Source organism: Megascapheus bottae, chromosome 5, assembly GCF_031878675.1.
Source record: "Megascapheus bottae isolate mThoBot1 chromosome 5, mThoBot2.hap1, whole genome shotgun sequence".
Classification (NCBI taxonomy): domain Eukaryota; kingdom Metazoa; phylum Chordata; class Mammalia; order Rodentia; family Geomyidae; genus Megascapheus; species Megascapheus bottae.
Window position 1 is genome coordinate 80,453,497 of NC_143513.1, and position 14,238 is coordinate 80,467,734.

At 42.6% G+C, this 14,238-nt stretch overlaps 1 protein-coding gene across 1 annotated transcript in view; it reads left to right on the forward strand.

The window, feature by feature from the left end:
* Positions 1-14,238, forward strand: part of Cntnap2 (contactin associated protein 2) — a 1,438,942-nt gene that overhangs the window by 1,209,437 nt on the left and 215,267 nt on the right. The window contains exon 14 of the mRNA XM_090332259.1: positions 7,277-7,433. Within this exon, the coding sequence (XP_090188385.1) occupies positions 7,277-7,433 (157 nt within the window). The remainder of the gene's footprint in view (positions 1-7,276; positions 7,434-14,238) is intronic.

Sequence of the window (14,238 nt, forward strand, 5' to 3'; positions counted from 1 at the left end):
TTCCTTTTCTTAAACAAACAAACAAAGTAGCACCAACCAGATGTATGCACCCGTGGGTCAGGTCTATAATCCTAGCTAAAATCTGAGACCCAATGTGTAAGTCAGTCCAGGACAAAAGGTCTGTGAGACTCTTATCTTCAACTAAGCATCCAAAAGCCAGAAGTGGAGCTATGGCTCAAGTGGTAGAGCACTAGCCTTCAGCAATATAACTAAGGAACAACACTGAGGCCCTGAGTTCAAATTCTGGTAGTAGAACACACACACACACACACACACACACACACGATGTATGATTAATTAATGATGTATCATTATTAAAACAAATTTGACTTTTAAAATATTATCACTATAAATGTGACAAAAAGGGAGAATACCTTTCATTTCAAAATAAGCAGACCATGCGTGGAACCAGATTTGCTAGTGATTCATATGTTACCAAAGCTTAGTAGATGATAAATGGAGGCAAACTCCTTTAAAGATACAAATTAGACTATTTTTTTTGGCAGGAGGGGGGTTTGGGAGGGGGAATTTGTCATGGGACTTGAACTCAGAGCCTGGGTACTGTTCCTGAGCTCTTTTGCTCAAAGCTAGTACTCTACTGCTTTGAACCACAGCACCATTTCCAGTAAGTGGCAGCCACACTGCAGTCTAATAAGTAGACATCAAAAGGATTTTCCTGGATATTTGGATACTCATGGAAATTGTACTTCAACCTTGAACAGAAGGTCCCACCCATTGCCTTGGCATAGGAAAGGAAGTAGGAAAGGCAGAGAATCAGATGTCCCATCCATTGTTCAGTCACTACACCAGTCATCTGATCCCCAGGAACCATGGTGCAAAGAAGCCAGAGTCCTAAGGAACAGCAGGACCAGTGGCCTCTGAAAACCAACGCCAGGTCAACTTGGAGTGAACTTGCCCATTCTGCTCTGCCTAATTATGCTCTGAGCTACAAAGTCCCATCAAATCTGCCGCTTCCTTAACATTCATATTAATAAAATTAAATCCATTTGAATAGGATTCAAAGTGATTTGGTAGAACTGCATGGAGTTTTACTCAGTGGAATTAGTCCTTGATTGAAATCTATTGAGTTCAGTTCAATAAAATATATTTAAATATTATGCAGTCAAATTAATTTTTAATCAATTAACATTTCAGTTCAGGTTCATTTTCATCTGAACTTTGCTTCTACATGTCCAAATTTGGCCCTTATTCAAATCAATAAAATATATCAAAATCCAACAGAATTCTGAAAGACACAATCTGGAGTTAATCAGGTCCATTCATTTCTATTCATCTATAATCAGATGAGTTTAGTGTGATGCAATCTCAGGGAGATAAGATGTTCACCTTTAGCGATCAAATTGAATGTTTATTAGGCCAGAATTCCAAAATTCTGAGCTTTTAGCCCAATTATATATTATTTTCTTCAGTAGGAACTAGAGGGGCTTTCTGGTGGTACTTTTATTTATGTTTTGATCTTTAGCTGAACATAGAACAAAATAGAATTCAATGGTTGGAAAACAAAAGAGAATGTTAATATCCAGCTTAATATATTAGCTTACTATCCAGCTTCATATACTGATTTCCCAATAATTATAGGTAGTTTAGGGTGATAGGTTTTTATGTTGGAATCAGTGTCAAGATGCACAATTTATTCTATTTTGTTCTTCAATAGCAAAACGTAAGCATTTTAAAGTCAAGATCATGGTTATGAAACCATGGTGAAAGGAAGAATTGCAATGAATAGAATTAATTGGGAAAAAGTGAATGTTGGAACTTAACTGGAGATGGTGCTGTGGTACCCATTCTAGATATCACCTTGAGTCATAAACAAGGTCCAAGGTTGGTAACCAGAGGAGACTAGCCTGTTTCCTTCTGTGTCTAGCCATCTAAACCCATCACTGCCCTCTCCCCAGGGCAACGCATGTCTACTGAGAAGAGCCAGCGGGAAGGTTAGTGGTCAAGTCTTTCCTTGGAGAGCCTCATTCTGCACATCTTGTCTGCATGGCTTCCCCTCCCAGTCTTTACCGTTTCATGAGACTTTGAGACGTAGGGTCCATATTCTTAGAAGGGCCTGCACTGGGATCAACTCTACATCAGAGAGGCTGGGATTTCTTTACTTAAGCCAGAGAACTACTTGAGGACTGGTACCGTGTCCTCACTACCCATTCCTGGCAGGCTTTGGCTCCCAGTTTTCTTAGACTGTGCATGCACCCTGCAGAAGGAAAGGACTCCTCCAAATTATTAACTGCCAGATTATACCCAGGGCCCTGCAGCAGCTGTAGACCTTCAGAATTTTCCCTCTTTTCCATCCAGCCCAAGGGCATTACCATTCATTCCTGCTCTTTATCTTCCTTCTTCTCCATGTCATTTGCATTCAGAAGGGAAGCTCTCATAGGTGTGAGGTTGTTCCGCTCGATTCATCCAGAAACTTACCAGTTAAATTGTCTTTACTTATTAAGTATATTATCATCATTCATAACTTGAGGTAGACTGTTGTCAGAGATGACAGTGATCTGCTGAAATTCACTGGTAAAGGAAAAACCACCGGGGAGGGAAACGGGTACCAAGACATGTGAAAGGGTATCAATGTATGTGAATTAATGCACCTTCTATCTGGCAAATATCATGTAACCCTTTTACTAATTACAATAAAAAAAAAAGGAAAAACCACCTTTAGTGCAATGGTAAGGATGGAAGAAAAGGAAGAATCTGAGACATTTTAGAGCAAGAGTGTGTTATTTTAGAAAGGAGATCCAGTGTGAGATGAAATATATGTGCATATATAATACATAATATATAATATAATTACAATATTATATTATATAATGTAATGCATATTATATATTATATTCATTATATAATGATTATATATACATATTCCATAAGAGTATGTTGTAAACCTTGAATATATTATACAGTAAAACATATTTTGAAATGAGGACAGGGTGGAGAGGAATAGCTTGTGTTGTTAGTGGGGCTTTGAACATGCAGAATGGCTAGTCCATCCAGTGCTGAACAGCGTAGATGTGAGAGGTGCTAAATGTGAATAAAGGCTATCGTCAGGTAAAGAAGAGAGAAAAAGGTTAGTAAAGAAAACCTTTGGAAAGGAATTGAGGAAACAGAAGAATAGTTCATGGATAAGGGAGGATCTGGACAGAATTGTCTTATGTTTGTTCTACAAAAAGGGAGAAAGACAAATCCTAGAGAGTTCCTGTATGTAATAGATAGTATGAGCATGTCTCGAGAATGGAGCTTACAAGTAAAATTGGCATGTAATTGAGCTAGCCATAATACAAACAGGATTAGGATTGGTATACTGATGTGGAACTATTCTTTGTGTCCATCTGAGGAGTTGCTGTGCTTGGATGTATATTTTCTAAATGTGAGGGCCTTCTTGGGTGTTGAACTGGGAGGGCACGCTGTATGCTCCTCTAAACCAAAGAATGCTATCTGCCCCAGTCTGATAACAATTGTTGACACTTCCCCCCAGGCCATGTGTTATCTCTGTGTCCAGAGGCAGCCCCAGGAGTCATTGATTCAATCAGCCCTTACAGGCCTCACAAGTCCGTGTTCATCAGCTGGTTTCCAGTAAAGAGCTACTGGACTCATCACGCCCAGGTGAAGACAGCTTGTGAGGATCCTGGACTTTCAGACTCTCAAAGATGGACTTTGACATTCTTGGGTCCCAAACAGATGCTGACCTAAGACTTATGCATAAGTCATTCGACAAGCTCACTGACTCACTAAGGTCCCTAGCTAAAGTTGTCCTCCAGAACAGGACTAGATATATTGTCCCTAGAGGTTTGGGTGTTGCCCTGGGAGAAGAATGTTGTTTTTGAGTAATAAAGATAGCCTGGCAGCTGGAAAGAGGAGACTAGATAAGCGAGAAAAGGAGAGACAGAGGTCCCAAGGATGAGATGAGAGGTTGTAAAACTGGCCCCCTGGGCAACTTCCCTAATCCTCAGCCACTATTGGCCCTCCGGTGATTACTTTAATGTTACTGTTACTGTTGATTGGCCATGTGTAATTAATGCAATGATGTCCTTAGTAAAACATAGAGGATCAGAGTTATAAAACTGAGGATCCTACACACCTGGTATAACCCCGTTTGTTGTACGGAGGTAAATAGTCCAGGATTTGACTAGACTAAAAAAAAAAGTGGAGAATGACGAGCCATAAAAAAGCACCCCCATTCCCAGTTACTAACCATCTTGCTGTTTATATAAAATGAGTTACCCAAAAGCACACATAAAGAAACAGAATTGTGCTGCCATTAAGTCCCGGGAACTTACCTGTCTGTGTTAAAATTAACCAAAGCTCAGGTAAATTCAAGGGATGGCATTTGCTTTCTAAGCCATAAAACTACTCTCTGACAGTTGAATGGGCCATTAGCCCAGGGAGTTCCCTAATCCCTACCTTATCTCACTGGACCAACCCGACCCCCCCCCCCACACACACACGGCTGTAAATCTGTGATTTTTGCCTTTAAAAAGACTGTGTAGGGGCCGGGAGTTTGGCCTAGTGGTTAAAGTGCTTGCCTAGCATGCATGAAGACCCGGGTTCGATTCCTTGGTACCACATACATAGAAAAAAGCCGGAAGTGGTGCTGAGGCTCAAGTGGTAGAGCTCTAGCCTTGAGAAAGTCCAAGGACAGTGCTCAGGCCCTGAGCTCAAGCCCAGGACTGGCAAAAAAAAAAAAAAAAAAGACTGTGTAGACCCTAATTAGCAACTCCTTCGGAGTTCCCTGTCTGGCTTGTAACCCACAATAAACCTTGCTTTTGCATTTCGGAAGCCTCAGTCTCAGCGGTTTTCTTTGGGGACCCCGTCTCAGGGCACAACAACCAGAGCCTGGGTTGCCCGCAAAGGCACTAGCTGTCCACAGGAGGCCTGAAATGCCACAGTGAAGAAAACCTTTCAGCTGCAAATCATACCTGTTCAGTTTCCTCTGCTAAACACCCCCTGTGATTCTTGAGAGAAATTTTAGATAAAGCTGACAACCAGAGATATTAATAAAACTAGCTTTCATGAAGCTAAAAAAAGATTCTTCTAAGTTCTCATTTTGGAGACTCTAAGTCTCCCCACTGGTATTATTTTTAATATGGTATACATGTAGATGGAGTGGAACTCATTAGGCGTTCAAGGAGAATCTTGGTTGAGTTTTCGAATGTATGTGGATAATTGTTACTTACACAGCCTGTTGTGTTACTTTGTGTAGCTTAGAGATTACAGGGAAATTGCAGACATGTGCTACATTTTCCAGAGCTTTTTGTGCATTTTCCCTGGTGTTTCTGAGACCATTTGTTACAAGAAAACTAACAGAGATATGCTGGTCTTGGGGATAAGGTAAACTCTTCTTTTCCCTTTTCTACCTTAATTATCCAACTCATAATAAACCCTTCACAATGCTACAACTTGGTCTTAAGTGAGTTCAAGTACTGCTCTGATTACCTTTAATTCAATTCATGTTTGGCATCATTTTCATCATTTAGCTTCTATTACCTGGGAATATGGGCCATTTTTATTTAATTGTGTTACAGTAATTATACCTCTTCATATTCCCTGGTTAAAAAAGTTCTTGAACTCTGGCTTAAGTACATTATTTCTACCACTTTCTTATTCTTGTCTTTTAAAAAATTATTTATTGCTTTCCATTATTTCTCCCTCCCCCAACACCAGTTAGCAGGTAAATAATAGTTTATAAGCCTGCCCCCGAATCACTTCATTAGCAGAACACAGAAGCGAGGCAATTCTTTGCTGCAAGTAAATTGAGCCATTCTCTTCTTGTTGAATATAAATATGTGCTAAGTTAATCCTTTTTTGTGTGTAGTAATTTAACTGTACTAGTCAATGCTAATAGCACATGGTACAATGGCCTTGTTTCCTTGGGGTATGTTTTACTATTGCTACTCTTCTGTTTGTGCCAGATGGGGAAAGAGCTAAGTAGAGTTTTATGCTCTACTTGGCTTATTTTCCTAGGAAGGACAACAAAGTAATATAAATTTTGTATCTCCCTAAGTAGTAGCATTAGTTTAGTGATGACTAAATTCAGGTCATCTGAGAAAAGGTGAGGAATGGGAGAACTAGCATTCTTGCCAGATTTCTTACATGTCTTCCTCACACTGGCAAGGGGAGGTGTTCTTTGTGCCCTTACCCTCCCCCCCACATCTCATCCTGGAGTTGGGTGCATGCCAAACTAAGGCTCTGCCCCATGGCATGAGCACAGAGGCAGAGTCTCAGGCACAGCTCAGAGCAATTGCTGGATGCCCACTACGTGACTGCTGACAGCAAGACTTCCCTCTCGGGCTCAGAAGCACTGGAAGCAGCACCTGGCTTGCTCTATCTAGTTTCCTGTAACACATTTCTCAGGGTCTTATTCTGGAGGAGAAGCTAATTTCTAGCCTGCTTTAGCTGATGTTGTTCTGATTTTTACAAGGAAGGTTGAGCCGCACACAACTTGTTTGGTTTCTGTAAATTCTCCATCTCTGATTCTAGTGAAGATGTGGCATGGTGTTAATTTGTTCTAATTGGTCACTGGAAGGAATAATCAGAAGTTGAGCTGAGGTTCTGAAATACATATTCCTCCATTGACCATTGAGGTAGAGCTAGCAAAAGGCTCTCCTGCCAGTCCACCCAGAGAACTCACTAGGCATTTGGTCAGCCTGATAAGATGCAATTCACTAAGTGGCTAGGATAATGCATCTGGTAGTGTTTCACAGCCTCGGAGTCAAGTTTATCCTTGCAGGCCTCGTGAGCCTTTTGTAAGGTGAGTCTTGTACCACTCACCTTTTCCTCTTCCTGTGATCTGACCAGAAACTGAGTCTGCAGTGACACAGTTATTGGTCTAGAGCTTGTATGATGTAAAGACATACCCAGTCTCTTGTGTGGGGGGGGGGGGGCGCAGGAAATGGAAAGAGTTGTCTTGCTTTTCTGGACTTCAGGTTGTCACATACAGAATTAAGAGATCATAATGAGAAACTATAAATGTCCACATTTGGCTCCCCTCTTCGATGATCTGCCTTGCTCCTGGTTCACAGAAAAGCCACACCAGTCATGCCATCAGCTGCAGAGTATAGACAGAACCAGCTTGGGATCTTACGACCCTATTTGTACTTCCACCTTTCTGGATAGGTACATTCCCAAATTACAGACGCTTGAATGTCAGTTTCTTCCAAGGAAACAAGAATATGTATCAATGGAAAAGGTCACCGTTGGATGACATTACTGTGACAGAATCCGGGTCCCTTCCTAACCATGCCTTCCCTTTCTCTTGCAGATGGAAGTCCTTACACTTGGTGGGTTGGCAAAGCCAATGAGAAACACTATTACTGGGGAGGGTCAGAGCCCGGAATTCAGAAGTGTGCCTGTGGCATCGAGCGTAACTGCACGGATCCCAAATACTACTGCAACTGCGATGCCGACTACAAGCAGTGGTGAGTGCCAGGGCAGACGCCCAGCTCGCCCCCCTCTCAGGTCAAAGCAATTGACAGAAGGGAAAGCCAAAATCCTAACGGAGAAAGGGAGAGGACTCACCCTGTTGACAAATAGCAGGAATATGCTGAAAAACACAAAAGCAGGGAGCGAGAGGTCAGTGTGACAAGGGGATGCATTTGAAAATGGCTGTCATATGACTGATGTGTTCATATCTATTCAGAGAGTAATGAGCCATGTAGCTGACACTGATTTGCATTGTGTAATGTGTCTTGCAATCATAGAAGAAGAGACAGGGCAGGAGACAGTGTGTCCACTCCTGAGAGAGACCAGAGGAGCACCTGCTGCCACCTTCTGCCCTGTGTCCCTGAATATCAGACCAAGAAAGAAAACAAGAAGGCAAAGGGGGAATGATTTTTTTGCTCTTGCCTCCAGCGAGTGCTAGCTTGTGTCTTGCCCCTTCTACCTTGAATGGTTTGTAACCCTGATACACATCGGGTCCAGAAAGATCTATTTTGGGCTACTTTTATCCCTCTGTTTGGCTTTTGTGCAGCTTCACAGTGAGCCCCTGAGTCTGTACCAGTCATGGATAAAGATAAAATCAGCTGTCATTCTCTGCTGTATTAAAAAAAAAAAGGCAGGGCCCAGTGGTTAAGGTGGAAGGATATATACCCGAAGCATATCCCCAGGCTTCTTACATGTCTAGGAGTGTTAAGAGGTCTGCAATATTCTGGCTCTGCACAGCTGCAGAGAACCGAGTCCTGAGGCTCCCCTGTGCCCACCACTGTTGCCCCCATCCACCTCCATCGCAGTCATCTGCTGGGGTGATTTTCAAGTGCATTCTACCTGATAGCTCCCTACTAAATTAATCCTGAGAAGATAATATGTCTACTTCTATTGGTTGCACAAGAACTTCATTGCTTTCAGTGAGGAAATGAAGTGCAAAGTCTGTTTCAGTGCCTTTGAATCGTGTGTGTGTGTGTGTGTGTGTGTGTGTGTGTGTGTAATTATAAGTAGTACTCTATGCTCTACTGTAAAGAGTTTACTGTAAAGAGTACATTTGTGATACTCATGTTTTAACTTTGTTTGAAAGACCTGTACTCACTTGTGCAGTTGCATGCCATACACACGGTCACACACTACAGAGTGGTGTGGAGGTTGGGTAGGGAAACGATGCGGGCTTTCAGGATCATCGTTACCTCATTTAGTCAGTCTCTGATTCCGTTACACCTTGCCCAGGAAATATTGGTGAACACTGAGCTGAACAATAAAATGCTGAATGGTACCAGCCAGAATCCCACCCGTAGCTCAGACAGGTCATCTCCCCACGTATCCTTTAGTAGTCAGGCCTGGCAGGAGCTGGTTCAGGGTCTCTTCTGTTGTGATTCCTCAACCTTTGGAGTTGGACTTGGGTACAGCCTGCCCAGCCAGAAGGAGCCAGAACCTTGGCTCTGTTAGGTCCTGGTCCAGAACCCCAGAGATCTGACCGTCATCAGTGCTGTGCAGTTCCTCCTATCTACCACAAAGGAGAGGAAGGGAGGCCTAAAGGCCCAGTACACACCCCCCGGGGAAACTCGTGGGATTGTTAGCCCCACACTAACTGAGAATGGGGACACGTGACCAGAGAATGCAACTTGTCCTAGCACCCACACGTGGCCAGCATCTAACCATCCACAGTGCTCTGAGGAAGCTGTGTGTGAGATACAGCAAAGGCTGATGGGAACACACTGGAGTATGAACAGGGAAAGGGAAGGGAAGCATGCCGGATGAACAGTCCCAGTGACCCGATGTCCTTTCTGCTGTGACCGACTTAGGGATGGCTGAGTGGGCACAGCCGGTTTGGAGCTGTTGGTGCTGTGTCCTTGGAACATGATAGAGAAAGGAGGGTATTGGGGGTCAAGCAGAAAAACACAACAGCTTCAGTTCTTTGCAGAGTATATTGTGAGCTTGGAGTGATGGGTAAAGTAATCCCGTGCTGGTAACCCAGAATGAAGGGAGGAAGAAGGGAGAAGGAAGCCACAGAGGCCATTGCAACAGTCCTTTGGAGGCCTCAAGGGCCAAGGCACAGGGTGGGGGAACCATGGCTACACAGAAGCTGGCAGAGTGGACGCAGCCAGAAACCCATCCTTCTAGGAATAGACGAGAAGCCACGGCCCCTTTCTGGAAACTGACTCCAGTGCCACCTTCATGATTAATAAGAGAAAGGGGAGCCGTGTGCAGATGATTCAGGGTGTCCTTCCATAATTCCCACTGCTCCATTTTCAACCATACAGCAGCTCACTAGTAAGAGTCAGAAGAAGGGAAAGCAAGGATGTCCAGGCAGATGCAGCTCTAGAGTGAAAACCACGCTCAGTGACACAAGGACAGAGACAGTGGCTCCAGTGAATCCATGCTTTCAGGTACACTCAGGGAGAACGTTACTTTTTCCAGCAATCTCACCTCACTCGTGATCAACACAGACTGAGGCAAAATGGTGACAGTGCTCTCATACCATCCCCCCCCCTCTCTCTCTCACCACTTACTAGCTTGCTTGCTCTCTGAGACATGATTCAGGACATTCAAGTTCTTTAGGTTTCCTCAACTGCAAAATGAAGTTAGATAACATTACCGAAGTCACTTGAGGGTCTTAGTAAATTATGTATATATGTAAATAAATATATCCTTAAATATAGTAGGATATAGTTATTATTCTTACTAATACTACTACTATTATTAGAATGCTGGATCGAATCCTATCTAAACCATGACAAAATGCTTTAGAGATAAATGCATTTAAATTAGGTTCCAAAAATTCCAGTAGTAAGGAGCAGAGGAAAGACGTAGAAAACCCACCCACATCTCCACACACCCAGGCCAGGACTTTTCCACAATCTCATGAGCAAGAAAGATGACCCCACTGTCCTCATCCCTCAAACCACTTGTAAATATAGTGTTTTAAGTAGATACCTGCATGTTTGAACTCTGAAGCTTATACCATAGGACACATGCTGTAAATCCTTTGCAAAAGAACTCTTAACACTTCACTTGAACATTGAGTCTTATTTGCTAGAGTAAATACATAAAACATGGAGCTGGGATAAATGAGATTGTCAGCGAGACCATGATCGGGTCTCACAACCAAGCTAAATAGCTTACGAGTGCTATAACCATCCCAATAATTACCTGATTATCTATGCTAAGAGAAGTTTTACACAGTTATTTCTGAGATTGAATGTAATTTAACATTTATGATTTACTATTCACAGCAATAGTCAATATTCCCACCTACAGTGCCAGAATCCTAATTAAGCGAGCTTTGGTTTCAGCTAAGTGCCCACTGCTGGCTAATTCCTGGTCTCTCACAGCCTGACTCAATGAGCTGATCATCATATCTGAAATTAGCAATTCAGAAACGGAATCATCAGCCAAGGAACACCACACATTGCTCCAGTGCCCTTCTCTCATTGCAGAATCTCCACAGAGCTGTGGCCTGGCCAGAATGACACCGAGGTAGGGAGGAGACAAGAGCACTAAAGAGCCTTTAGCTCTGTCTCCACATTGCAAGTAGTAACAAGGCCAGTCAAATAGTCACCAATCAGACTCTATTCCAGCATTTCTTCCTGAACCAGAAATAATGAATGAGCAAAATGTATGAATAATAGAGGGCAGCTGACCAAAGGGTGGCTTCCATGATTCCAAGTGAGAAACTCAGATGTGATTGTCTCTGCTTCCTACCCAACAATTCCTAAGAATCTTAAATATTTTAGAAAGCAGGTATACATTCTTCATTGCATACAAAAATTACAAAGGATCCCATTGAATGTGCTTGGTAACAGTTTCCCACAAACTTTTCATGAAAAGAAATGTTTATATATGTAGTCTCGCTCAGCATGTTGATTCATGAGACTAGTGAGAACACATCCTGTGATAATTGTCTCAAGTACTTAAATGGATCATGCCATATATCTCTCACACCAAACCCTAGGATGGAGAACTATTTTACCACTGTGTTGGCAATATGAAATTAATCCCAGAGAAGATAATTTCTTCCACCAGAGCATACAGCTAACAACTGGTGAGGCAGAGATTCAAACTTAAAGCCAACAACTTCAGAGCCATGCTTACATATTATACAAGACGTAAGCTAGGCACTACCCGTAGAAGAGTTCTCCCCTTTTTATTTTGATAAAAAACAAATAGCCTAGAATGTAACAGCTTAATCATCTGAATTGCAAAACTTGGTAAGGTATTATTAAATATACTCAGGTTGTGTGACCATCACACCTATTCATGCCCAACTCCTTCGGGTGACAAAAATGAAACTCCATTCCTGTTAAACAGCAAATCATTAATCCCCGATTCCCAGCCCCTGACCCCAAAACATCCTACTTTCTATGTCTGTGCTTTAGACTTCTAAATACTTCTGGTGGAGAGAATTATATATGCCCTTTTATGCCTGGCTTATTCCATTTAGCATAGTGTTTTCAAGGCTCTTCTGTCTAGTACAGTATATCAGAGCTTTCTTGTTAGGGCTGAATAACATTGATAGACTACATTTGCTTGTTCGGTCACTGTGCTGTGGACAGTTGTGTTGTTTCTGTATTTTAGTAACTGCAGGAATGCCATGCAATATCTACTTTTACGCATCTCCATATTGCTCCTAATTCATTGGTTTGTTTTGAAATATCTACCTGTTTTGATTTTAAATTGAGAACACATTCTTTATCATAAACAGGGGTTGCGTTCCATCTCTTTTGATTGGCTGGTTCAGTAACCAGCAAGTTGTAACAACTCTCCATGACTGTTTCCTCTAGGGCTGTAACAGTTATAAGATAATGTGAGAGAGAAAAGGGATGGCAGAGGGGACACTTCTAAGGAAGGAGTCCTGTCCATATTCCATTCGTAGGTGCTCAGCAAACATCAGTAGTAATTGTCACTGTCTCCAGTTGCACACAGGTCCTCATTCCCTGCCTCCATAGCCTCCCTCTCTTCCAGAGTATCGTGTCGACACCTCCTGGCTCCTTTCTGGCCTGATTGACCTCTGCTGTGATGGCTGCCCTGTGAGTGCCTTGTTGGCCTGGACTGCACTGTTTCTGTCTCCTCTCTGGCTGTCACAGATGCTTTTACAGCACAGAGATGGCTCCTTCATCATCCCCAGAGCTGTGGAAAGCAGACTGTGGCTTTCAGCAAAGCTGAAGGCCTGAGGCTAATGGAAATATTTCACAGAAAGAAACTTGCAACAGCTCCCCTAAATGGCCCAGTTTGGAGACTAAGGAAGGAACATGGGCTCCAAGCCCACTCTGCCCAAGTGTAATTCCCTGTAATTGTCAGCTCCACTCTGACTAATGAGGCTCTCCCAGGGTGCCCCAAGAACCCCCCAAACCCCAGAGGAGCTGAGAGTGTGACCTAGCTAAAGCCCCACCTGAGAACAATGTGTCTAAGGCTGATTGACAGTGCCAACATTCATTCTCTTCAAGAAAAAGAGACCCAGCTCCAGCTGTGAGGCCCTGAGTTTTCTAGTCTGTCCTGAAAGTGGCACGCGGGGGTGATAGGGGGTTAGGAGAATGTCAGCATCCCTTACCTCAAACTGTCAGTCTTAGGTGACAGGCCATGAAACCCCAATATGTGCAAAATCAATATCCCCTTGATTTCATTTCCAGACCTCTCCTTATGAGAAAAGGCAAAGACACAGTTTACACAGCCCTCCTCCTGCAACTTCACAAGGGGAGATTACAGCTGCCTCACCAGAGAATGCTCATCTCAGAAACAGGATAGATTCAGTCCAGATTCACTGGAGGGGAGGGGAGGAATAATTTCTCATATTTCAGGGGAAATCCTGCTATATTTACATTATTAAACAGACTAAGCACTTCTCAAGTAGTATTAAGCTTTGGTTTCTAAATTCAAGTTTTAGAGCCTAGATGGTGGTATTTTTCTGATACCAATATTGGGAAAGAATGATCAGTATTATACTTATTTAAACCATTGGAATGAAGATAGATCTAAGCCATCGCCTTGCTAATGTCAGCTGGGAAAGAGACTGTGTAGGAGAAAGGTGAGGTCACTGTCGGGTTGGGCTGCTTGGACACTAAGGTGTCTCTCTGTTCTGAAGTCTTCTGTGAAGTAGAGATGAGAGGGACAATGTGATGTAAGAAAAAAAACCCACCAACATGCAGGCACAGGAGACTGGGAACAGACCCCTACGCCAAGCAAAGCATAGCTCTGTACGCTGCCATACTCAGTGGGTTTAGATATATGCCCCTAGGCATATTCTTTGTTAAGAATGTCAAACTACAGTTACCTTTTTTTTTCTGAGGGCATTTTAGAAACTGCAACCCAAATTCTGACAGTATGTCAAAATCCTTTACTGCAGGACATATACTCTCTTGGACAAAGACAACCATATTCTGACTTGTTTTCCTTTATTTTAACATCAGGTCAAACAAAACAAATCCAAAAATGTCCGCAAACAATACAAATGTCCCCTATTTAAGTTTCAGATTACTGTAACATCATAAGTCTCTTAAATGAGGAAGGTAGAAACATCAGAAAGATGTATAGAAAGATGGTGAACCTGAGGGCTGTAGGGGGTGGTACATTTTATGGGAGGCATAAATAGGAGGAACTCAATCCAAAGCCAACCCCCCCCACAAAAAAATGTGGGGAGGAGACCCATCTTGAAAACTCATCAAAAGCAAAGAGGGTCATAGCCAAGTGGTAGAGGTTTTTCTAGGCCCTGAGTTCAAACTCCAGTACCACCAAAAACCACGCATAAATAAACAAAACTTTAGAACAGATATTAGAGATTCAAGGACACCATATATGAAA